This window comes from Strix aluco, chromosome 9, assembly GCF_031877795.1.
Source record: "Strix aluco isolate bStrAlu1 chromosome 9, bStrAlu1.hap1, whole genome shotgun sequence".
In the NCBI taxonomy this organism is placed as follows: domain Eukaryota; kingdom Metazoa; phylum Chordata; class Aves; order Strigiformes; family Strigidae; genus Strix; species Strix aluco.
In genome coordinates this window covers 24,348,088-24,374,087 of record NC_133939.1, presented here as the reverse complement: position 1 = coordinate 24,374,087, position 26,000 = coordinate 24,348,088, and the positions used below count along the sequence as shown (strand labels likewise).

At 38.1% G+C, this 26,000-nt stretch overlaps 1 protein-coding gene across 1 annotated transcript in view; it reads left to right on the top strand.

Moving 5' to 3' along the window:
• NAALADL2 (N-acetylated alpha-linked acidic dipeptidase like 2) overlaps window positions 1–26,000 on the top strand; it is a 489,903-nt gene that overhangs the window by 235,455 nt on the left and 228,448 nt on the right. Inside the window, exon 4 of the mRNA XM_074834594.1 lies at window positions 21,795–22,065. Coding sequence (XP_074690695.1) covers window positions 21,795–22,065 — 271 coding nt within the window. The remainder of the gene's footprint in view (window positions 1–21,794; window positions 22,066–26,000) is intronic.

Here is a 26,000-nt window from a genome sequence, read left to right as displayed (position 1 = left end):
AATCTTTGTATGAAAGTAAAAAACTGTTTCTGGTTATAGAGTCCTTAAGTGTGTTCAGATGCAGTTGTATGTATCTGTGGCTGAGATGTGCTGTCAGCACAGGTGTCATAAAAACTGATGCCAAACCTGTCAGACACATGCATCGAGGATATATCTGCTTTTGAAACTGTCAGTCTGGAGGAGACTGATAAGACGACCAAAAGTAATCTTGAGTTGAGAAAAGAGAGAGAATAGCAGGATTTAAGATGATAGGGGAGAGGTGAGGTAAACAAGAAAGACAGGCTTGAGGATGACAGGTTTGTACTTTTAGTGTTAATAAATAACATCCCACCTAACACAGCAGAGTGTATGTCTGGTAATCCTGTAGTGACATCCTGGGAGCCCGGGCTGTGCTTGTGTGGCTTTGTTACTGTTGGTGGCTTTTTGTTCTCCTGCTACCTCCCTCCCCAGGGAAGGGCGAACAGGGTTTTCTCAAGGGGTGGGCCTTTTGGTCATCTCTATTGCCCGTCACACTGTTTCTGCCAGACATCCCTGCTGCTCTGCTGCTTATCCTTGAGTGTAGAGTCTTCGCTGAGGCTCTGTTTCCTTTTCAAAGGCCAGAGACGCCCAAGCAGAAGACATGCTGATCATATCCTTAGCAGGCACTGTCACTTCATGATGGTTAGAGAAACAAAACCATCATCATCGTCATCCACTCATGTGATCCTGACTTGCTTCAGACTGTGACACCAGCCCTGGAGCAAGTCTAATGGTTTGAGCTCTGAGGCAGAGCTATGTGGGACAGTGATATATGTGACACCTGTACTCCATGTACCGATTTGAATTTATGGTGCAGATGAGGGGACCTCACAGGTCCCAGGCGGCTGTTCATCTCCTGCTCTGTTATCAGGAGGATTTCCTTGGCCGCTTCCATGCGGATCCTAAACTTACTGAGTGGCTCTGATGTGTGATGCTCACCTAAGGACTGTTTGGGATTTGTGTGGGGGCATCAGGTGGTTTGGTTTTACTAATTGATTTCTATTTTTCTCCATACCCTTTACTAGTATTTAAAGTATTTATCTTATGTTTACATTTATTAAGTGACTAGTGGTGAGCCACTGCCTTGTGCTGTCCTATCAAACCTGTTAAAAAATTACGCCTGTTTCTTGTAGATAAGGCAAGAAACAAATTACTCTGGGGTGCCTTTCTCTGACACTTCATTTGTCTTCCAGATTGTGCGAGGGTAGTTACCTTCATGCCAAAATTAATTATGGACAACTCTGGAATTGCTTAATCTGTCAGAAGCAACAGGAGAAGAAAACATCTGTATTCAGTGCTGAAGGGCTGGGTGGATAAGGAAAAGATGGGAGTTTTCCAGACCTAAATCGAAGTTTTCTCACTCCTATGTTCTGCTGATTTTCAGAATTCCTGCTGAAATTGATGTAATTTCTTCTTTCATCAAAATCGCTTGACTGTGTCTTAAATTAGCAGGGTCACACTATAGCAGATGGTTGAGGAGTTAAACTGTTTTCCCTTTTTTCTATAGTAAATTTATTCACAGTGTATACAATGCCTACAACAAAACTATACCCTCCTTGGGTTACTCTCTGTTTCAAGAAGGAAACGCCGTTTAAAAGAATAAATCTTGTATCAGCTGGATATCATCTTATAATCTAAAGAATGTAACTGGTAACTTCATAAATTACTATTATATTCTCAGCACAGTTTCAAATGAATGATTTTATTCTTCTTAAAACCATTACTGTATGTCTTCTTCACCAGTAACGGGGTGTGAGGGACCGCTCGCTGTTTCCTTACGCTGTTATACCAAATACTGCTTCAGTTGAAGTGCAGATAGTTACTTTAAGCTATATTTGTTTGGAATGAGTCGAAATCCATACATGGGGTTGTGGCTTTCCTTGTTCTTTCCCCTGCGCGTGCCACACGATGTGCCCTCCATCTGGTGGCAGGATTACAGCGGAAAAGGAAAGGATTAGGAACACATTTACAGGAAAAAGTAAAAGCCTTTCACTGACTGTTGATTTAACAAGGTAATATCTCTGCAGTCAGAAATTAAATTGTTAGCCTGGGGTTTTTCCAGAATAGGCTTCTTGTTTAGAATAGTTTTCTTTATATTATAGCGAGCGAGTGGGGTTTATACATACCTTATTATGTCCTTTTCTTCTCATCAGTGTAAATAGAAGTGGGGTTTGGCTTAGTGTTTGCAGTACTCCAGACCCCTTTGATTTTCTCCATCTCTTTACAGAAACATAGGTCTTATTGTGTGGCATGCAGCAGTTATCCAGTGAGCATGAGGTGGAGGGTGGTTCTATTCCATATACTGCTTTTATTTATTTTAAGTGTGACCAGATGCCTGGACTAGAGGAGTATAGCCATTCCTAGCAGTGTCCAAAACCCTGTGTGTATTGAGTATCTTTTAGTGGGTCTGTGCTTGCCAAATCCTTTGAGCTGCCACCAGGCTCCCCCAGGAGAAGGAAGCCCAAAGACAGCAGAGCTGGCCAGCAGCAGGTGACATTTGTGTCCTGGCCCTGCAGTGGTGGCCCCAAACCTGCCCTTCAGTGGCAGCGCAGGGAGGGTTGGGTAAGGTCACGCCACTGCAGCTTGCTAAGCAGCAGATCAAGGAAGTGCGAGACCACTGTCCCTTCTGTGTGACTGTCTCACTATCTTAATTTTTTTTAACACCACATAAAGCAGAATTGCCAACACCATTGGCAAGATGATTCATCTTCTCTCTATTGTTACTTGATCAAGCAATGAAAGTAATTATATTAAATAGGAATACTTTTTAAAATTTTTATCTGTCTGCTGGGTGTTCTTGGGTCACTTCTGTCAGATTCATTTTTGTAATCCTAAGAGCTAAAGTATCTTTTAATAAAAGCTGAAAATCTGACATCATCAGGGCATTCCAGGAGCTAAGACTTGAGATTAACACAAAATAGATTTGCATTGCTAGAAACTTTTTGTTTGTTGCTGTAGGCATTTCTATAGGAATTTTAGAATAAAGCTGGGAGAAAGAGCTCCACTGTGAACCATGCATGACATTTCAAGTACTATTTGCTTCTCTCAGTAATAGCAATTTTATTCTGTAAAAATCTTGCCGATAGTTTGTCACATGACACTGATGTGCCTAAAATGAGAGTTGTTAATAGACAATGGTATCTTGGCAGCTTGTTGTGTCTTGCGCTTTTGCTCCTCCGCTCCAGTTTGTGTTTATGAAATTGCTTTAAGCCATATTTTATATGTCTGAAGCACTGACTCTGACTGGACCTTTCTGGGGATGTGCCAAACTTATTCTGGGTATTTGTGAGTAATAACAGCATTGATACAGTCAAAAATGCCAAAACCCTTCTGAATTTTTCAGTTACCACTTCTTCCCAAGTATGCCTGTGTTAGGAGACTGACAAAATTACAATATTAAAATTCATGTGTTATTGGTAGTTTCCACTCTCAAACATAACTCATTACTATTGTCTCCTTATGACCATATGTATGATGCTCTATTTATTATGTGTTCATCAGCTGACAACTGCAACCATTAATTTTAATAATGTTTCTAATGCTATGTTTAGCAGGAATTATTTGATAATCCAGCTGTAATAACTGGAAATACTTGCTTGGAGGTGGGTAATCAGATTACGTTTGTCTATTTCAGACTTTTTAAAGCTTTTTATGTAAGTGACTTCTGTGGTTGTGGGTGTATCATATTTATGTTTTCACTATACAGGGAAGATGTGTAAAAAAAAAAAAAAATTTGAAGGGTGGGCAAAAATACTGGTGTGATTGCTCAGAAGAATTTTGTACAATAATGGTTCACAAATGTATTTTCTGGTAGAAACAGGTGTCTGAATTAAGCGCTTCCTAGGAGTAGTGCAAGAGAGAATTACAGTTGGGTTTGGTATTAGAAGATTTTTGCAGCATACTGCAAATAATGCTTTCTGTAAGTGCCAACGTTTGATAGAATTTTGTAATGTGAGTGTCTTTGTCACATTGTGGAACTGATGAATACAAAGGTAGTACACAGAAGAGCTTTGATTAATTTAAACTTTACCCTTTGTGTGGTACCATAGCTTTCTGGGCTTGAATATAGGGGTATGGTTTTGCTCTGTAATTAACCCAAATAGAGTGCAGTGTATGTGAGGTGATCCTGTAATTTTATTTTTGGAGCTTACATTACATTTTTGACCTCGTTGGATAGTGTGGGGTTTTTTTGTGGTTCTGAGAATGCTCCTGTAATCATCTTATTTCCAAAAGATACTAAGGAGCCATAAACTACCATCAGTAGGCTTGGTAGTTTCTCCATGTCTTGGAAAATATAGGTCTTCAGTGTGTTAAAATCCAAATACTCAGGGAAGGCTAATCTTTGCAAATGTGAAAAACAGATGTTGCTTTTGTTTACTTAAACTTTTTAGTTGGTAACAAAATGTCTATTTTTCTCCCTTTCAATCTTCTTGTGTTTTTAGCAGCGGTGACCCTGCAGAGTTAAAGGGGCATTTTACAAAGAAAGCCAGAGAAACAGGTGAATATGTTTACCCAGCAGGACAGCCTAATGTGTGTTTTTTCCCTCTTTTCCCTCTTTAAAATGGGAACTAACAGCAGCTGAAAGCTGTTGTGTGGCTTTCTCCCAGGTTTTAGTGACTGACACTGCCTGGTGGAAGGAGCAAGCCTGTTGTAGCTGTTGTCTCCAGGGGTTCATGCGTCATCTGGCAGGAGACAAGTTGAACTGTAGCTAGAAGTGTCCAAGGGTAGAGAAAGCAGGTTGTGTTCCAAACATCTTGTTTGCTTGCTGTCATCAGGAGCTGCATTGAAATTGTCTGGTGTTTCTGCAATCAGCCTTAAATTGGAAAATAACAGCTGCGGATTAAGCAGTTGTCAGGCTTCTTCCAGTCACAGCAGTTTATGCTGTGTGTGCACGCATGCAGACACACACACACATGCATGGCTTACCGGTTATGCCTATATTTTTATATATATTCTATATATCTCTCTCACTTTCGAACAAAGAGAACACAATTGTTAAAATTTGCTTTAAAATTACATGTTTATGTAAGCGACTTGCACTTTTATAGAAGGAAGAGTAGGTATTTTTCTCTTACAGTTATTCTTGTTTGAGGTTTAGCCTTAATTTGGCAGCATGTGGAAACCTGTATATCAACAATCATTATTTCATGCATCATTGTTCTGGAAATATGAACAGATAGAAACAATGTGCCTTGGAATGCCTTTAACAATGCTTTTTTCTATTCGTTCACCAATGCAGATGTATCTTGGTATTGTAAAAGCATATGTCAGTTATTGAAAGCTGCTTTAGTTGTAGGAGATAGTCTACTTAACAGAGACCACTTGGTCTCATTTCATGTCATCTCCTGGCTACTTACTGAGGTTTTTAACCTGGTTGCTGGAGTCCTACAGTTTATTTTATCTTATTAATAGCACACCTTTGAAAAGGTCGGGCCCATTCATCTAGAAGATTTTGATGTGGTGATTTCATTTCAGGAAACAGAATAGCTGCTGCCTACTGTGGGTGCTAGAGAAATGCTGGAAGTGGACTTGTGTTGGATGGTGTCTTGTTAAAAGATTATAATCAGTCTTAGGGAGAGGACTTGCTGCAGAAAATTATTTTGATAGCTAGTGAATTAACAAACATATCGTGTTTAAGATGGGTAAATAAACCCAGTCTGTTTTAATTGAGGTGGGTTCATTGTTCTGTCAACAGAGCTAAATTAAATGGTAATTTTCAGATGGAGGGCAGAGGGGTAGGGGAGGCCTGGGACAATAATCCCTTGAGCAGAAACAGCTACAGCTGGAGATGCATGAGTTATAGGGTGAATTTCCAATACTGATAAGCTAGCAGCATATTTGAAGGCAGAGCTTTTGGTGTATCTCTTGAGACTTAGGGCTGAGGCCTGAGCAGGTAGGTGAGGATAAACTGTTTGGGTACTGAGTGGTACGACATCTGTCACCCTTATAAATGCACAACGCTGCGGACTTGACAGTATTCCATGGGAAAATTTTATAACTGTGGAGGAAATAGTCTTCTAAACCAGCTACTTAACTCCTTAATAAAACTACATATGTGGCCTTATTTTCAGTGCTCATCATTTTTAATTCAAGATTTTATGTACTTATATGTCTAAATATGGATCTGGGATTCTATTGTTAACCATTCTTTAAAAAAAAAAAAATCTTGGCTGTGGGTAATTTGATGAATTCAGTTTTTCCAGTTGCTTATAGTTATACTAAATATGTAGCTAGAGTAATTTTGTTGATGATTTAAGAAATGCATCCTAGCAACGTACTATACAGTAAGCTATAAAGCTAATGTTGTCTTCATATAAATGTATCATTAAACAGCATCTCTTAATATAGTGGCCAAGGTGAACAGAAGATAAGATAATGCAGAGCAAGATTATTCTCATTTCCCATTTCTCAACTCTGTAAATGTTCACATCTGCCTCTGGATAACGGAGTTATACAAAATCTTCTCATAATGATTCCCCCCCCCCCCAAAAAAAAAAAACCCTCTTAAATAGGCTTCTCTTTTGTTCCTCCAAAAGAGAGGTGGCATATTAGTTATGAAGTGTATGAGTAATACTGTCAAATAAAATTTAGAACTTAATTATCAATGTGGAAAAACATTTCACCCATTTTTATAAGAATTTGTCCTTTTGTTAGCCCAGAGAGCAAATTTGTGGACACGGACTGCCAAGTTATCTTAGGTGACATCACTTTTAACTGAAATTTTAAAACCTGAGTAGAAGGCGACAAAACACTTCCAGCAGCTAGGCCATTTATCTCCCCACTCACCATCTGGATGTTGTAAGTAAATTATTTTTATAAGCCCACGGTTTTGGAGTATTTCCTCTAAGTGCTTTCTTTCATGATGTGCAGGACGAAGGGCTGGGGGAGGCATACATGGCCCAGCTCCCCTATCAGGCTGACTTCTTCCTTTCTTTCTCAAATACTCAAGATGTATTTGTTACATCAGTCATTTATTCAGTCCCAAGGCTCAAATAGATTATATTATTTGTTTGCTGATCCCTATCAGTTTAGTATGTAGAGTAACACGTTATGGTAGAATAGAGGGCTGGAGTTGACAAGGGATGTTTCAGGGGTGAAAAGTGCTAAAGGAAGAGAACAGATGTGAGGCCATCAAAGACTGAGGTTACCAGAGGACAGTTTGTAGTGGGAAGAGGAGGATGGTGAGGAAAGGTGGTAGAAAAACTCCAAGAAAGAATGGTAAAAAGAGTATGTGACATGAGGTGACCTACCCCCTCAACACAACCCAAAACCAAATCATATAACCTCAGAAAGAAGAAAGGCTATAGGAGCCATTTGACAGTTTGAGAGTATAGAGTTCACTGAGAAAGATAAAGCAGCAGAGTTTTCTCTTTAAATAACCATTTTTAAGGACTTTATCTTAATTCACAGTGACTGGCACATAATTAGGTGACTGTAGCCTTTTTTCTTTCTATATATGTATTCCAAGACTCTGCATTTATATGGTGTTACTGCTATTAGCTAAGGAAATTTGCTATTTGAAACAGTATATAGAAAAGATGCTCCCACATGCAATTCAAAATAGAAGCTTAAGTCTTTTTGCTTTCCTAAATCCTGTAGGCACTCTGGAAGATATTGCTTACATAAATATCACAGCTAATACTGTATTTTGTTGACAAAACTATTAACTTGACTGAAAATATGCTCAGCATCTTCCCTTGTGTTCTGTGTTACAATGATTTCAGATAAAGTGAATTTCTAAGTTTAACCACATGTGATATTTATTTTAATTGGCAATCAGTTTGAATAAAATCCACAATTTGTTTCACTCCAATATTGTATGCATTTCTGGATCATTATTTTCTTCAGTAGCAAGGCTCACAGTAATGTAGTTTTCCTACACCTTTTTGCCTTCTAACGTGCCCTGAATTGCTCAGGTCTCTTAGTAATTGTTCCTTGTACTTAAAGTGAAGTTTTTATTAAAAGTAACTTCATTAAGCATCTAACCAAAAATCAGAAGTCAATAAATGCAATCCTAATTGTCTTTGTCTCTGCCCTGGAAGAAACTGAAGGAGTTGGTCTAAATTTAGGTGAATATATTTTGCTTTAAAAGGAGCTTACTTAGGCATAGTTTTAATTGGGGTTGGGGGGGGAGCTTGGAGTTTGCACAGGCGTGATGTGTTACTGCTTTGTGGCAGTGGAGTTATGGAAACCACTTCTGGGCATGCTTTCAGCCAGCAGAAAATGCAGAGAAGTAAAAGCCTCCAATGGATTTCACGTTAAGCAGAGCAACTACTTTAAAATAATATCTACATATGGATTTGCACTTGTATAATTTAAATCAGTTTATTAAAATAGATGCGTGCAAAATCCATAACTTGCTATTATGATGCGTTACTCTGAGGAATAAATGGACGTGAATTGTTGAGTCTTTTGCTGTCGTGTTTTTCCTCTTTTTGGCAGAATTCTGTTTGCAGCGACAGCGTCGGTGAATACGCAGCAATATGGGCCGTTAATCTGAACCATTTGTGGGTGGGTGGAGGAAGAAGTTGAAGAATGGGGACAATACACATTAGACTGCAGTGAAACTGTTACTGTGTTCCCATATTTACCAAGTAAGGTAGATTTGTTTTCTGAAGATTTTCAGTAAAACTCAATTCAGTTTATTTTTAATTTCTCAAAAGCACAAACTTTACAGATACCTGTGTTTTAGTGGCTATTGCTTCAGGTATAGTTACAATTGTCAATTTTCACTTTTTTGTCTGTTTATACGTTTTTGACTATAGCTACATTGCTAAAGCTGCGTTTTTACCTTTTTCTTTCTCCCCTGATTAAAATACGTGAAGCTGCTCTCTATGGTTCAGCTTGATTAAATATATTTAGACTTCCAACCCTGTATTAATTTTTCCATTTTGGTATTTATCCTTTCTAGGTGTCAGTGAATGTTCCATATGTGTTAATGTCACAGATTTTTAAGAAACTTGAGATGAAATGTTGTGTCTCTATAATCCGTACAGGTAGTTTGTTATCAAGAGTGTGTGAGCATTCATGTCGTGCTTATAACAAATAGATCATCTGCCTCCCAGAATTCCTCCAGCTAGTAGATAGTTTAATAGATGACTTCGTAGTAGATGTAAGAAGCAGTGCAGGGTGACCGTGCCAATATTTTTATTTTCTGCAGTGTAGATAACATGACCATGTGCTGTATGTGCATACACAGTGAAAACCTGCTCTGCTGCTGAATTTCTGAATCCTGTTTTGTGTCCCCATGTCTGTCTAGCTTCTTTAACACTACATTAAGAGCAAACTCAGTCTCAGAGTTGTATCTTTACAGGAAGAGAGACAAGAAAGTGTTTCAAAATTTACCATTGATATGTAATGATTCTGCTTTCCCTCCCCCCCCCCCCCCCCCCCCCCCCAAAGATTTAATTGATACTGCAGCTTCGGAATAGAGCACTTTCCTCTTTACTGCCTAGCAACAGCTACCCCCCTCTGGCCTTCAGGTTGAAACATCACTGTACTACAATAGCCCATTTGTACTTGCAGTAAGCAATTCAGGTGATTGCACATTAAAGTATGTTGAATACTAGGGGGCATTTTTCAGCCTTGATTCCATTTCCTGAACATCTGCATATTGCTGTTGGTTTTGTCTTTTATTTGTGCTTTATTTGCTTAAAAATGGGCTTTGAAATTTTAGTGAGATTGTAAGAGGGGCTGAAAATGAATTAGACTGTTTAAGTATTACTCCATGAAACCACCACCCACTGTTCCTGGGACACCTTTCGTGGTTTGTTTTATCTTAAGATAAAGAGGGGCCAGAAGTCCAGGGGAACTCTAGAACAGGCAAGAAAATATGGGTGAACAGATTGCTTTTGGGGGAGCAAGTTATGCTTTTGGGCTTGCAAGGTTAAAGGAGGGAATTTTGTATGCTGAAAAGTGTAAAAGGAGAAGGTGGAGGAGGACAGTGGGTAAGGTCTCTTTCATGTGACTTTTCCAGAAGACTCTGGGCTGTAACACCATCATGTTGCCCTCTACGCTCTAGGTGTTGTAATGTGCCCCTTGAGGATGCACTTTACTGGAGATGTGTGGACTTTATAGAGCAACTGGTTTGGATTTTGTGGTACAGAGACTGCTGAGAGCAGAATGAAGTGGGTAGATTGGCCTTAGAAGTCACAGTAATAGGGACTTTTTTGTATGGACCTGAAGTGAACTGTGCAGGTGGTTGCAACAGAGAGTGAGTGACTGCAAATCTGCTGGACTAAGAGAAAACTGCCAGGATTCCCACTGCAAACAGCGATGACTTTGAAAGCCAAATCTCAAAGCAGCTCCAGATTGGAGATTGGTAGAGGCTTAGAACTGAGTAAGCAAAGACTTTGAATTTTGCCTTCTTCAAAAAGTTTATAATTCTACTTTAAATCCTTGTAAAATTTAGGTTTTGAGTCAGAGCCCACCTGATGTTTTGGCAGGACTCACTTCAATGAAAATACACAGCTCTGGCCAGGCCAGGTTGCTGTCCGCAAACACTGGTGTGTGATGAAGTCTGCTGTGAGGCAGATTGCAGTGCAACTCTGGAAGTCTTGCACTTAAGCTTAATTATTTATGTGGCAGCTGTTTGGTTTGGTTTATTGTTTGTTTGGTTTGGGGCGGGGGGAGGGGGAACCCATTCTTAACAGTGGATTCTCAGCACTTTGAAAATCTGACCTGTTTTCTTTAGTACATAAAGATGTGTTCAAGAATATTCCTCCTTGCAGCAACTGAGTGATAAAATGAGGAGGCTTCTTTGAGGTCAATAGAGCTAAAGGACTTGGTGAACTTACTGGAGAGGTACAGAGGTGAAATCAGAATAAAGGACAGCAGAGGAATAATAATTGACTTTTATGGAGGCAAATGATAATTCTATACTAATCATTCATTTTCAGTGCAAGTGGCATATTCACAGCGTTCGTTTGTTGGAACTCAGTTTCAGGAGGAGTGGGGACATGCTGGAATAGGGCCAGAAAAGATCAGGGAGGGCAATCAGAGATTTCAGGAGCAGGAGCTCTGAGGAAACATGAAAAGACTGCGGACATTTGGCTTAAGACAAGAGCAGATGAGGGAAGGCCATAAGAGCAATCCTTAAATATGTAAAAAAAACTGTTTCAAAGAGAAGAAGGTTAGTCTGTTCTCGACATCAGTGGTGGAAAAAAGAAAATAAAGTATGCTCAAATGCAGCAATAGGTAGGGTGATTATTTAACAGGGACAAGGAGTTTCTATATTTGGAACAGGGCAGGAAAACATCTGCCTGGAGTGGCAGTTGGGTGAGCTGAGCCTGCCTTGAACCAATGATCTCCTGTGGTCTCTTTTCAAGCCTTGCTTTATAAGATTTTATGCTTGGTCCTTTGGAGAGGGCTTTTTGTATATCCACAAGCAATGTGATTTGCAGTACGGCATAAATAACTTCAGGACACTGTTTTGGTTATCAGCGTTGATTTCCTCAGTAGTATATTAGAACTGAAAGGTCAGTTCAAAGATGTCAGTATTTTCAGATAACAACAAATTCAATTGAAATGCAGTTCAGCTGGTAAGATGGAGATTGTCTGAACTAAGCCATGTGATATGACATTTATGAAAACATTTTCCTTGCATAAAATATATAGAAATGGTATTGTACCCATTCTCTCATTTTTTTCCTGCATTTTTCATTTTAACTAATAAACCTGACAGCTCTTCTAAATATTTTCATAAAACATCTGACATATCAGCTAGAAAAATCTCCAGTTCCATTAGAATTGCATTGTTAAATTAACATATACTGATAAAAAAATGAGGCTAGTAACAGAAAGGTTACATGGCATCATCTTGTGGCTATCTTAGGCTTTCCTGTATATGGGGTTAACTTCTTGAGATTCATGAGATAAAATGAAGGTTTTACCTTCTTTTTATTTTTAAAAATTAAACATTTATTTGGGGATTTATCTAATTCCAGATAATCCTGAATCTTCAAATAATATGTAGCTTTTCTAAGCATTGCTCAGTTTTTCTAGGATTTTGGGTTAGCGTGCCCTCTTAATTCCTCATTGTCCTTTGGGAACTGGGATATTATTCAAAAGTTAAATCATACAGTTCCAATAAAGATGTCCAGTGCTGTCAGGATAGCACCCAACATTCAATATAATTGCTTTTCAGTTCACAGTGTAACCTAATGATTGGCAATTGAAAGGAATAAAATACTGCCAGTTGGGCAGTATTGAGATTTTTTTTTTTTTTGATCAGCAGATTTTCTATATAAAAAGCAAGGTTTCAAGTTTTTTTTGATCAATAGGTTTTCTATATAGAAAAGTGTTAGTGAAACATCCGGTGCTATTCACATACATACAGAAATGGTCTCTTGCTGTAAGTAAACGTAATTGTCTCCGACAGTAAAAGGTACCACTTGGACTTGATTATGCAGCTGGTCACATTTTATTGAGACACTGACATATTCCCTGTGGTCTGGGAAGAAAAGAAGATTATATCATTGTGAAGTTTTGCTGGGTCAGTGCTCTGCCTGTGAATGCAGGGTTATATGCAAACACTTTCAAGGTGGGGAATTGTCTTTTTACTGTCCTCCTTCAGCTGCAGCATGCATTGTCCTTGGCATGGTGACCTGTTGGAAAATGCAGGGCACAGCTGTTTGGAGCTTGGAACCTGGGTTGGTGGTTTTTTGGTTTTCTTTGCATTAAGAGAAAAGAGTAGTGAAAAAATAGTTGTTAAATAAATAGACCTATAAACTTTGAAGAAAATTATATTCCCTTTGCTGTGTTTGAAACAGAGGCTAAGATAACCTTGTATGTCCAAAATAAAGGTTTAGGTTAAGTCATACAGAGTGCTATTACGTCTTTGGATATAGTACAAGTTTATTTAAAATACTTTAGATGGAATTGTGCAAAGGTGAAGATGTTGATGTTATACACACACACAATCCCATATACCATAGAGGAAAACCTGTCTCTTGTGACTGATACTTATCAGCTATAGAAGTTAATAAGTAAAAGCTAGTGGTGGTGATCTTACTGATTTTGAAAGAAAATGGCATTAGTTTGAGAGATCCTCTTGCTAGCAAGATACTGTTTAATGAAAAAAAAAAAAAAGATGTTTCTTGCATAGATATCTCTATTCTGCATATATTTTGAAAGAGCTTTTTTTACAGATGGTTCATCTCTTGAAAACAGTTTACTGTATTATAACCAATAAATGTATGAAGGAGAGTAGATCTGTCCTATTTGTGGTAAGTAGTTGAAGACTGAGAGCTCAGTGCTAGGAAGAAGCAAGATTTGCTTCCTCTCCTAAAAGGAGAGCCTTTCACCTAAACCCTCTTGTAACCAAAAGGAACAATGAATCACAGCAATGACTTCTTTTGCACTGAATTAAACAGTGTAAAAGGTATCTCCTCTCTCCTCACCTGGAATTAGCAGTCTTTGGGATTTTGAAAGATAGCCCACTTCAGAGTCTGGGGCTGTCGTTCTCCATATTAAGGTTTCTGTGGATCATTAACTATTCTGAAAACGGTTAGTGATTACCATCCTTTTTTTAATGTGCGTCCAGAATGATGGGGGAGAAATGCTAAATGACATTCTCATCTGTCTCTACACTGGATAATTAAGCAAGGTGTATGTCATGGAAAAGTGAGTGCTTAAAAAAAAAAAGGGGGGGATTAAGGATGTTTTTAAATAAGGTGTAAGATGCTTTGATAACTGAAAGCCATGAGTGTCAATCATGCAATCTGGTTTCTGTTCCTATCTCTGTCATTGCCTACCTGTCTGCCCTTGAGTGATTTGCTTATACTAAACATTTTCAAAAACTTCCACAGTTTTGTGGTTTTCATTTCTTGGGTGTCTGGTTTAATACCAAAGTCAACTGCCTTTCCAGTTTTGCCTACATGATTGTAAGTGATTAAAAAGCAGTAATTTAACAAGTTATTGCATGACAACAGAACATCAGCTGATTACACATGCTCATAGTCCATTGCAAATTAACACGTTTAAACAATCTTTACTTTGGCCAATGCATTTTACTTTTGTGCTCTGTTGATAAGCCAATTCATTTGTAAAGTACTGTGGTAACGTTGATCTTTTGCCATCCATTTTTCATACTGCAAATAAAAATTGTATTAAGGTCTTTATTTTTGGAAATCTGATATATTCAAAGCAGTTTCTATCAAATTTACCACACAGATAACATATTTTGCATATGTTCAAAGTCTTTTTGGCTGACTTCCATAGGATCTGAATTAACTAAACTCTTCCATTGTTTGCCCAGCAATTTCTGGACTCAAATGCTGGTGCACATATGCCACATTTTTTGGACCTTAGATGGGGATTTTTGACTGGTGCTTGCAGATGCTGTTGATTCATGAAATACTGAGAGTATTCCCTATTTTGCTTTAGAAGAGCATACACAGAAGAATGAAAGAAGAACCTTCCTTGTGCTGGGATGCAATTTATATCTACAGTTTCTTCTGAAATTGTGACTTATAATGGAATTACTGAAAATCAGAGTAAAAGGAGTCCGAACAGATATAAACTCACATAATTTCTACATGGTGAACATAAACTGAACTTCTTTTTGAATGTAATGTATTTGCAGACAGCTTGCTTGTTGACAGATATTTACCTTTCAAAACACTGATGCCTTGGATTCATTGAGAGAATTTCTACAGATGCCAGTTGATGATTTGGTGGTGGATCTGGCCAAATACTCTGTGTTGTGACAGTTTAACTCATAAGTCATATGACTGCTTCAGTTGCTGCACTTGCATCATGCCATAACAGTTTTCAGGAAATTTCCTTCTCCATCAATAATAAGATGTAATCAATAGTTTTCCATTAATAGATGTTAAAATGTGATGGGCTCTTGAACTTTGAGTGAGCATATACAGCATACTGTTTCATTAACACTATTTTAAAATACTATTATGTTGTTTCTGTGTCTGATGCTAGAATAGGCAAGGCATCAGGTTTTACCATGGGTGTTTGTTTCCACAATAAAAGGTTGGGTAGCTGGAAGAATTGTTGTTTATTACACAAATAGATCTGAAAGAGCCTTTTTCAATTTAGAATGACATGTTATTTCTGAAAAATAATACTCTCTAAGAAGTCACAGATATTCAGAGCTATAGATTTTTTTTCAAAAATTTTCTAAGCTTAAAATAGACTGGAAGAGTAGATGAGAGATTTTGTGTGTGCTTGCCTTATTTTTACCCTCTTCTGGGCAGTCATTTGATAGACCCTTGTTGGAACTCATTGGCATTCTGATGTTCTAAAACATTTGGAAGATTTGGATTCTGGCTGGATGTCAGTATAACTGACATCCAGATCTCTTAGAAAGCTTTGGAAAGCTCACCTAATGGCCAATTTATGACTTTGCAATGTTTAGTGTAGAGGAACAATGATTTGCTTGTTTTTCAGTAAACTGTGGAATCACAGAGTGAGAGAATCAGTCATTTTTCAATGCCTTCCACCATCTGCCTTGAATGCAAGTTTGGCTTGTATCCTGATGTTAGTAAGTGAGATTTGAACTATCCCCATTAGTTTTATTTAAAAAAATATAAAAGGCTTTTGACTGTCTGATGCAGTGGGTAGTAGCAATATGCTTGGTAGTCCTGTAGTGGAGAAAAAATAGTACAAAATAGCTAAGCTTGGAAGCCAGCATGGGCTGAGATCTGAAGATGTTCTTCAGTCCTATGACAAAGAACTTCTCAAGAAAATGAGAGGTTTGGCCGGAAGCTGTTGTGCATGTAATTATACTATGATAGGACAGGGTATGTATGGTCAGGCACCCCTGTGAAAGTCTAATACCCATGTGGACCTAAACATAGTACAAAAATGCTACGAAGTTTTGGTTAAAAGTGCTTTTATGCCTGCTTATGGTCTAATTTTCTAAATAGATAACTCAAGCCCCTTTTTATCAAAAATACCCAAAAGCCATAGTGCACATAATGTTTAAAAAAAAAAGTTCAAAAGCATTTTTCTGCTAAACTGTGCAACCAAATCTAGAGCTGGTTTTCTTTTATCTGACGTTAAGGATTTTTTATGGTTTCATGCATTACATTTATTTTGTGTCTGTGAAAAGTAAAAGCTGTCATAAATCATACTCCTTAACGTTAATACCACGATGTCTGTATTGTAGGCACTATGTAGCATTCGTAGAGATACGCGGGTGCAGATCTGTAAATGCTCCCTTTGCTGGCAAAAGCGGTATGTTACACAAGAATTGAACGGGGTTTTAGCTTTCCTGTCATTAGGACAGACCACGCATTTGTCACTGTGCTCTGATGAGCCACGTATAAATTTTTCTGTCAGGCAGAACTGGATGACAGCGTAGCGCTGGCAAAAATCCCTGCCTCCCGTGAGAGGTCCATCTCCCATGGAGAGGCTGCTGTGGGTGGTGATACTGGCTGGCCAAAACCCAAGCAAACGGAAGAAGCAGCATCATGTCACATAGCAGTTGACCCATATCTAGTGTCTAAATGTTATGTTTAACTAGAGCTTTCCATTGCTTTCATGCTGTAGGCCAGTACTATTTTGTTTGTTTATGATTTAGGAAGTATATCTAAATAGACTTACCTGTTAGTTTTGGTCGTTACTATGGTCATCGTGTGACAAGAATGAACACAGTACCAGATTTCTTGTGACCCAGGAGTGCCACAAAATGAATATTAATATTGGTGCTAGAAATATGTCCAGAATATCCAGAATGTCTAGAGAGTGATGGCAGATGTCACAAAAGACATGTCACGGACCTGCTTTCTGGAGCAGTTGCTGGAGGCCTTGCAATGTAACCTGAAGAGCCTGAAGTGTTTCTGGATCCTGTCCTGCACTAAGCTGCATGTAGTCAACTGTTTACACCATAAGAATGTTTCTCTGACATATTCTAACTGCCTGATAAATATTTATCCTCTCTTGGACTTGGCTGTTGTTTTGGTGTGGTTTTTTTTTTATATATTTTGGAATCAGCAGATTTGTGGCAGTCAGTTCAGACCACAGGAAATCCGATTGGGCAGGTTGGAGACCAGCCAGTTGAGCACCCTAATTAACAGGAACATGTAATTAAAATTTAAGCAGATGTGGCTTGGGCAGGTGGTATTTCCTGAACGCATTTAGTTTGCTTTGTGTACACGCTATATGTGATGGATACAGATAAATACTCTGTCTGCAACTGTGAAAAATACTTGTGCATATGCTGAGCAGTTGGTCTGTGCAAGTGCTGTGCACTCGCCCAGCACTGCTGAAACTGCCACATCTCAGCTCTTAATGGACTGAAACGAGTTCTGAAATCCTGAACATATGTAAACATTTTTAAAACTCTGCCTGGACAAAGTTTGCGGGTAGGAAAAAAGACATATGCATGGAAGTCTATAAATATAATAACCCCATATGATGAGTTTCTTGCATTCTTTTTTGATTATCTGTTACCAGCCACCATTGGAAAGAGCATATTAGGCAAGACGACACTTTGATCTGATGTGGCTTTACAAAAAATGTTGTCTGGTGAATTCATGGTTGCTCCCAAAATTTGAAAACAACTACTCAGCTGAAAAATCAGCCCATATAAATTCCAAAATTATGTTTGTTCTCAATTTTTACCTAGAATTCCGGTAATTGCTTTATTAACAATTTAAGTGAACTGGGGGAACATAAAGAATAAAAATTTATAATCAGAATTTGGGAGTAAGAAAATGAGATAAACATCTAACTCTACAAAACTAGAATTCAGATCTTTTTTTTAATAGGCCATGAAGTGTGGGCTGTTTTCCACCTTCATTGCACTACAGACATTAAATCTTTAAAGAAAAAAACAAACAAACAAACCAACCACACTTGAACTTCTTCATAGTTGAAGGAAAATTCTGTCCCTGTAGATTTTTAAGAATAAATCTGTAGAATCCTACTGCAGTCTTAGATTTGCTTTGTTGAGGGTTGTAGCAGTTTAATACGATTGTCTGATAAGGAATTTTATTAAACAGTTAAATTAGTCCATCTTTTGATTGTTAGTGACCTATTGTAATTTTTCAGTATCATTTGAGTGGTGTTTCACAGTGTCTCGGTGTATCACTGGCAATGAGCAGCTGGCTTATTTGCAATACCTCGTTCTTTCCTTTAGCAGGCTATGTCAAAAAAAGTGCTGTTGCAGCAGATGACTTTCCATTAAGCTGCTGCAGCTCCATGTTCCCCATGGTTACCAATTTGAAAATTTAATTTCTGTATTTTGTGTGTGTTCATTTATCTTTTATAATCCTTTGTTAAAGATTGGTCTCATGAAGCTGCAGAGGCTGCAGAAAGCCTTGCTTTATTACAGATGTATTTTTGTCTTATTTCAAATTATTTTCCTAGCTTTAGAACTTTGAACCTTCAACAGTCACGGTCTGATGTTCTTCGCTGGCTAGGGTATTCAGCTGATCAGGCAGTAAAATACGTCTTAAGACTTCTTGTTTACACAGGAAATCTAAGAATGTGTCTTCATAAACATTTTCTTGATTTTGTCATCATATCAAAGTGGGAAAACTTTACCTTGTTCAAGTGAAGTAGGGTATGCTTTCTGAGTTTGAAGTGCAATTTTGTCTGTTTTTTTTCCACTTTAGCAACCAAACATATTTGAGATGCAGCAGAATACTCATGAAACAAGTTTATGTCCTGTTCTGTGTATATTAGTTCAATATCTGATCTATATTAGAAAGTAAAGGCAAGTAACTTGTGGAAATCACTTTGAGAGCATCCGATAAAGGCACAGTATTATTCAGACTGTTATTGTTATATTTATTAACATTGGTTCTAACCTGAGACCAAATCTTTAAGCCTTTGGTGGCTCCACTTCAATAAATTGAAGTGGATTTACAGCAACTGAGATGTGCCCGTTAGCTTTGTGGTTATTCCCATTGACTGAGTCTGAACAAGTAGCTGAATAAAGTATCTTTTTAATGTGAGTAAGGGAATCAAAAATTTGGCTGACATTATTAAAGGCACTATTGTAAATGGGAAATGGCAATCGCATTGCTATTGATTCCTACTGAGTACGCAGCCACTTGTGAAAGTGAGAAACATGATCATCCCCAGGGCCTGTTTCTTTCCAGTGCTTAAATCTTACTACTGTGAATCTCAGTGCCCTGGAAGTTTTAGGAAGCAAGTTAATTGACAATTTGTAGAAAAGGACCATGAAGTGCATGTGAAGTGTTGGGGTTTTTCCAGGCTGAACTGCCAAACTTTATACTTTTCTGAATTTGGTCAGGTTTAAGTAATACTATATTTGTATGTTATACTTGTTATCCAACTAGTATGTCATAGAACTGATGGATTAAATTACGTCTGACTTTAAGTCCATGCAGTCAGTAGAATTATATCAGAGAGAAGTGTAATTCAGTGATTGTAAGAAATCAGAAAAAAAAAAAATCTTGCTGGTGATGTTCATAAGACTTATTCAAGTAGTCTAATATATGCCGATTTATTATTATATAATGTGTGTTCATAATTTGCAATTTGATTTTAACATGCTATAAAGACATTATGGAGTAAATAGCGAGTCTGCTCATTTCTGTAACTTAATCAGATATGTTGTCACAAAAGTTTCAAAGACATGCTTATTTAATTATGAAGTAGAAAGTAACTTTACTTCTATTACTAAGGGAGCAATTTGCTTATTGTATCTTCTTCTTTTAATGCTTAATTCCTTTTATTGAAACTGAACACTCCTTGTTGCAATGTGCCATAACCTTATGGGCCTGAGATAAGTTTCTTCAATTATTTATTCTATTAATGTTTCTACCACCTGAGGGAAATGCAGATATTCTGTTAATGATTGTGTTAATCAAACAACTTTCTGTATTTCTTCACTGCCCAAGTTTATGTCATTACATTAGCAGGCACAGGAGATGAAATTGGAAACTTGTAATATACTACATATTGGATTAACTTGTCTGTTTTGTGTAGACTGCTTGAAGACTTATTTTAGATAATTTAAAAAGATTAAATCTGCAAGAGAGTTATTCCTCCTGACAGGATCTCTGAGGTCTTCAAAATAAGTCCAGTGTTCTTGTAGAGATTTTGAACTTTTTATGTGAATAACCTTGCTGTTGCCAATGCAGTCTGAGAGACAACATATTTCTTTAAACAGACAATTTTGGTATATTTTTTAAAATACTTTGGATGTTGAAATAATTATTTCACCCGTCTAATGTGATGGTGGGCATTAACATTTGAATGTACTATACCATTCTTGAGCTATTTCTAGCATATAATAGGTGTTGTAACTTCACTTTTTGCCTTTTTAGGGATTTCACGTTATCTAGACAGTAAATGAAGTTTTTTGAAGGTCTGTTGAACCACAAGATAGTTTTGCTGGGGTGGAGAAGGGAGTCTTTGTGCTTGCTTTCTGTCATAAGCTTTCCTTGCTGAAGTTCCCCCTGGGGTTAGTGCAGACCCTGATGGAAGCAGCACTGGTTCCTTCAGCTGGGAGCAGCCCAGCCCGCAGCCTCGCAGCTGGGCGCCAAATAGTGTGGGGGTGCCTACCCAGCACTTCTCAAACATCTATCACTTGTGGTAATGGTTTTAAATAGGCTATGCATTATTCAACCATCGCTTTCAATTTGTGCAAGACAGCCAGGGTATTTTTTGAGGTTCTGTTAAAGACCCTAAAGCATCTAAATATAATTGGCCTCTTTGTGAAGAGAAGGTGTGAACAAGAGTTTCAGGCAGTGTCAGTATCTCTGTGCTTGGAAATCAATACCTCTGTGATCCTTAGTCTTGTTTCTCGGTCCCGAGAGCTTCAGAGATGAAAAAAAAAAAAAAAAAAAAAAAAAACAAAAAAAAAACCAAAACACACCACATGCACAAAAAAGAAAATCCTCACAATGTTCAGCAAAAATTCCATAAGCTTTTTGTACTACATTTGGATAGTGCTATTTATTTGAATAATGGTGCTTTTTATTTCTACCCTGCTTTGCCTACATAAGTGCTTGCTTACGTAAGTTGGGAAAGCCTTTAGTTGTCCCTTCAGCACGTCTGTCCTCTGATGTTATCTTTAAAATACTCTATATATCTAGTATCTTTTTGCATTTGCTGGGGAGGACGGTGGTCCTTCAGTGCCATTACCATTTTCGTCCTATGGCCCATCGGTAGCAGGTGTTGAATGGTGATGCAAACCCAGTGATACTAGCCCAGACTAACCCATCTGAACTCTCAGCTTGCTCATCTGGTGGATCCTGCCAAAATACTTTCCAGGCTTGTGTCATATGTTTGCCAAGCTGTTGGCTCAGGTAATATTTCAGTGCAGGTAGAAAATCTGAGGAAAACTTTGACAGCTAACACAATATTTGGGGAACAGTTCCATTCTGTTTAGCAGATTTGCTTTACTTGACGAGTTTAAGCCAAACATATAATTACAACTAATTTTCAGCATCATGCCCCCCCCTGAAGTCCCTGAAATATTACCTCAGATTGTGTTCTTCATATTCATGGCTGGTTAAATTGATGCTATATCAGAAACTTGATCAGCACCAGAGAGATGAATTTTGAAACAATTAGTGTGATAATTTTTGTAGGATTCTTTGTTTCAGTGTGATATGTTTCCTCTAAGTACTGTTTTTTCTTATTTTTATTTCCCAAAAAGCAGTTGCTTTTATCTTGTAATTGGTAAGAAAGTATTTGTAAAAAAGTGAAGGGTGATTGTTATTCTTGCATGTTTGAAGATACATTATGAATAAAACTATGGACTGATGCATACTAAGGCACAGGTGTCTTGCTGGAAAATAAACTAAAACTGTGTTTACTTGTGTGTTTTATTCCAGAGATTTGCTGCAGTTCCCTAGAGAAGATGATGTAGACATTGCAATGAAAATTCTGGTTCAGTGGAGTTCCCAAGGCCTTGAAGATGTCCAGCTGGTAAATTACTCTGTTTTGCTTGACCTACCGGGCTCTTCTTCAAACACAATAACTCTGAAAAACAGCGGTGAATGCTTTTATCCTAGTGGACAACAGTGCGACAGAGAGACCAAAACGCTTCATAGCCAAGACCTCCTGTACTCGTATGCAGCTTACTCTGCCAAAGGGACTCTTGAGGTAATATGACCATTTGTCTCTGTCATTTGTGGTGAAATAGAGTTAGAAAACATCAGCTTTTGTTGAACTTGGCTGGCAAAGTACACATGGTGACATGCCCAGCCTTAGAATAAACATATTTAGGCAAAATATAATGCATCCCATCTCCATTCAAACTTAAAAATTAGTCAGACCTGAATGCTTCGTATGGTTTCTTTTTTTTTTTAAGTATCTGAGTTTATGAATTGACATCTTTTGCTTGGGTGTAAAAATCTGAAAGCTATGTCTAGAGCTATATTTTATCCTGTTGATGTATAAGTGCTACTGGTTTGAGGGATGCCTGTAGGAAGGGTAAGATGCGGTTTTCTGTGGTGAGACTGGTGGGAGTGTTGGGCTAATACCTGGAGCTCCTGAATTATGGTCGTGGATCTCACATACTTTCTTCTATGGCAACTCAGTTGACACATCTGCTGCTTTCTCTTGAAAACCCCGATTTGTAGTTTTATCCTACTGTAGCTTTTGTGAGGAAGTTTTGTCAGTGAAAAGATCCTGCCTATTGGGATTTGTTACTTGCCAAGTGAAATAAGATCTTGGATTATCTTGTTTTATCCTCTTTTACTGTCTTCACTGGCTGCCTTCCTATATTTGCTTTCCAGATATATTGGGGGTGCACAAAGGGGTCATCATTTCTGTTTACTTCCCTAGCTGGGATAGTATAAATTTCAATAAATATTTCTGAAATACAAAAATAGCCATTTCACTGCTAACTGCACTACTGTTGTCTTTCTCCTTTTTAAAATATTGTATGTTATTCCAATGATGCAGGGGTTTTTGCATCTTGGTTTCTTTATTGCTTAAAAGATATGTTTGTTTTCATGACAGAACAGTAGTAGACTATACAGGAACAGATTGTGAATTGCTTTGGGTTTGGAGGATACCTTCCAAATACCTTTATACTTTGTGATTATCTTAATATTTATAGCATATCAGTTACTGAATATCTAACAGTAAAATTCGGCTGTTGTGTATTTTCCCTTCGTTTATGACAGTGTTTGCCCAGAATGTTTATTGATAACATGTAATGCAATGTGGAAATCTTGAGTCAAAATGGGGAAAGTTGCATGATGCTAACTAACCCATTTTATTCACTATTAATATAATTTTGAGTTTTGGACTGTAGGAAGTATGAGGGCTGCTAGAAAGTCAGATCGTTAAGTTTCTCATCCTGAAGTTCACAAGCTTCAGTTTCTCTTTCTTAAACGTACTGAAGCTTTTTAGTCCAAGGGATTTATTCCAGAGAGGAGAAGGAATAGAGTTCTTGTTCTCATTCGTGAGAGAGACTTCTCTCCATCTCCTGTTTTTGTGTGCCTTACAAGCCTACTTTCCGTATTGAGTCTCATGGTCATTATCTCCATACAGCCTCTGTTCTGGGGTTCTATCAACCCAACAACTTCAAGTTAAAGTTTGTTGTTAAGAAGTAAAATGAAGTAGGCAAGGGTAGGTCCTAACCTGCATGATATGTGCTTGAACTTTTCCATGGACAAGTAAAAAGTACTAATGAATGGGTTTGGCTTCTCTCATTTATCACTTAGAAACTCAATATGTAATATTATTTTCTTATTGTAACTTAATAAGAGTAACTGTAATGAGATAAAAGTACAGTTGTGGCCTTTGAGATTTTATTTAATGAAAATCAATGTGTTGCTAACACATTCATCAGAATAAAGGAAATCCAATGTTCTGGGAAGAATCATTGATTTTATAAGCAGCAACACATGTACCACTTTAAGTTCTGTTTCAGGGCAGTTTTCTCTGAGTTCTGCAGAAATGAGGACCACACATGCTGTGTTGTACCCATCACTGGTGTTGGACCTTGTCTTTGGCAAAATTTGAAGCTTGTACTTGAGCCAAAGAATGACTCTCAGTGCACAATTTTAGAGTCAGTTCTTTGAGATGCCTACCACCCTCACAGAACTTCAGACATTTTCTTTTATTCTTCAAAAAGTCTGCCTGAAGTATCCTTAGATCTAGTGTTTCGCCTAAAAGGGAAATTTCCCTATTTGTTTAGGCTACAGATAAGTTGGTAGTGATCTAACCTTGCTGACTTTCAATCCTACACAGTAATGTCTACTATTTAAACTAATGGCAGTAGAAAAACTTTAAATGAGGAGTAGCAGGTGGTGGCTGTTGCTGGGTTCAGCCATCAGAGGGTGACTTGATTGCTTGCAGTGGAACAACAAGTCGCATATTTTGAATATCTTGTTGTGATTGCAAAATCATGAGGGTTTTCCTGTGAAAAGGTATTCTTGTAACAGCTACTCATAATCTGAATAATTTTCTTTCAAATGTGACACATCCTTAGTAGAAAATTTATATTGTGTGTCACATAATCAGGTTGAATTGCTAATACTGCTTTGATGCTGCTGCTTCATTGTATCTCATTTGTCTATTCGGTTTGCTAGAGGTTTGAGCAAATAAAACCATTAAGTTATTGCAGTCTGGCTACCAGCAGAGCTACATCTCTACTTTCATGTTGACGAGGTTATTTGTAGAATAGCAAGACTCATTTTCTTTGACCACCTGTCATGTCCATTCATCATATGGCCGCTGTATATGAGCCATCCAATTTGTGCTTTCTGGTAACAGTCTAAACAGCATTTGTGAGTAAAAATGTGAGCATTTGTGATCGGAAATCTACTTCAAAAACCTACTTAGTGCCATTGTGATGGATGGTGCACTTTAGTACTTCTCTATATTTCATCGGGCCCTGAAAAGGTGTCACTGTTTACCCATCACGGTGACAGGCAGGGCAGCCTACAGTTCTGGAGAGGGCTGTCTAGTTGGTTTTGAAATAGATATTACAGCAGTTATGTAAATAATGTATTGTAGACTAGGTCAGTCTAAGGAAAGAATGACATCTGAAATATATTTTTATTAAACCTTAAATATCAGCCACCTTTTATAGAGTTTAAACCTTTTGTCTGCTTGATGAAAACAGGAAAGCCACTCTGGCCAACAGAGTACATATATAAAGGGAAATTACATTGCATCAAATTTATGCATTAAAAGAAAATGCGTTGTCAAACAGTATCTAGCCAGTCTCTGAGTGAGTGTAGTGTGGTGAATCTGAATGTGCTGCTCCCTGGCTTGATGGTGCGCAGCGACCTGAGAGCTGCAGCTGTGTGTGCTGTCACCAGCAGAGAGGTGGAGGGGGGACCTGGGGAGCCATCAGCAAGAGCCGAGGTGTGTGTTAACCCCCAGAGATCCGGCATCCTCCTTTCAGTACCATGTTGGTAGGTAGTGTCAGTGTAGGTGCATATTGTAGCCCATCTGCTAAGACACACGGAGGTGATCCCCCGAGTGCAGTGAAGTGTAAGTAAGGAAACGTCTTGTCTGGAAGCGCAGCAGAAGGCTGGGTGGCACTCAGCTCATCTGGGTGGTTGGTTTAAAGCAAGCCCACAGAGCACAGTGAACTTCAGGAAGAAACAGGTGTTCAGTTCTAGTGTCACAGTGTTCATCTGCTCTGTTCACTGTTTCTTTAGCAACTGTAAAAAGAAAATCTTAGCAGATGTAATGGTTGGCATGTTGGGACAACATTCAAGGACAGATTAATTAAGGCAAAATGATGATTGTATTTGCTTTATATTCCCTGATATTTTGAAAATATGTTTGTGTGACCTGAATTTTCCCTCACCTTCCTTTCACCTTAGATTTATTCACTCTTTGCTTTATGGAAGTGTTAAGGACCTTCTGGCAATCCTAACTCTCGTTTAAACAGAGATACTTAGTGTCCTCTGTTCCATGGTGTTGTCTCATGCTACACTATGCTTCTCTGCCTCTTCAGGAATATCCGACTGCTGAATGCACCAAATCCCTGTTGGTTCCTTTGCTGGTCCTCCGTCCTTTCTTTTTTTCGTCACAGACGCTCTCAGCAAGCCCAGCAAAACATCACTTTT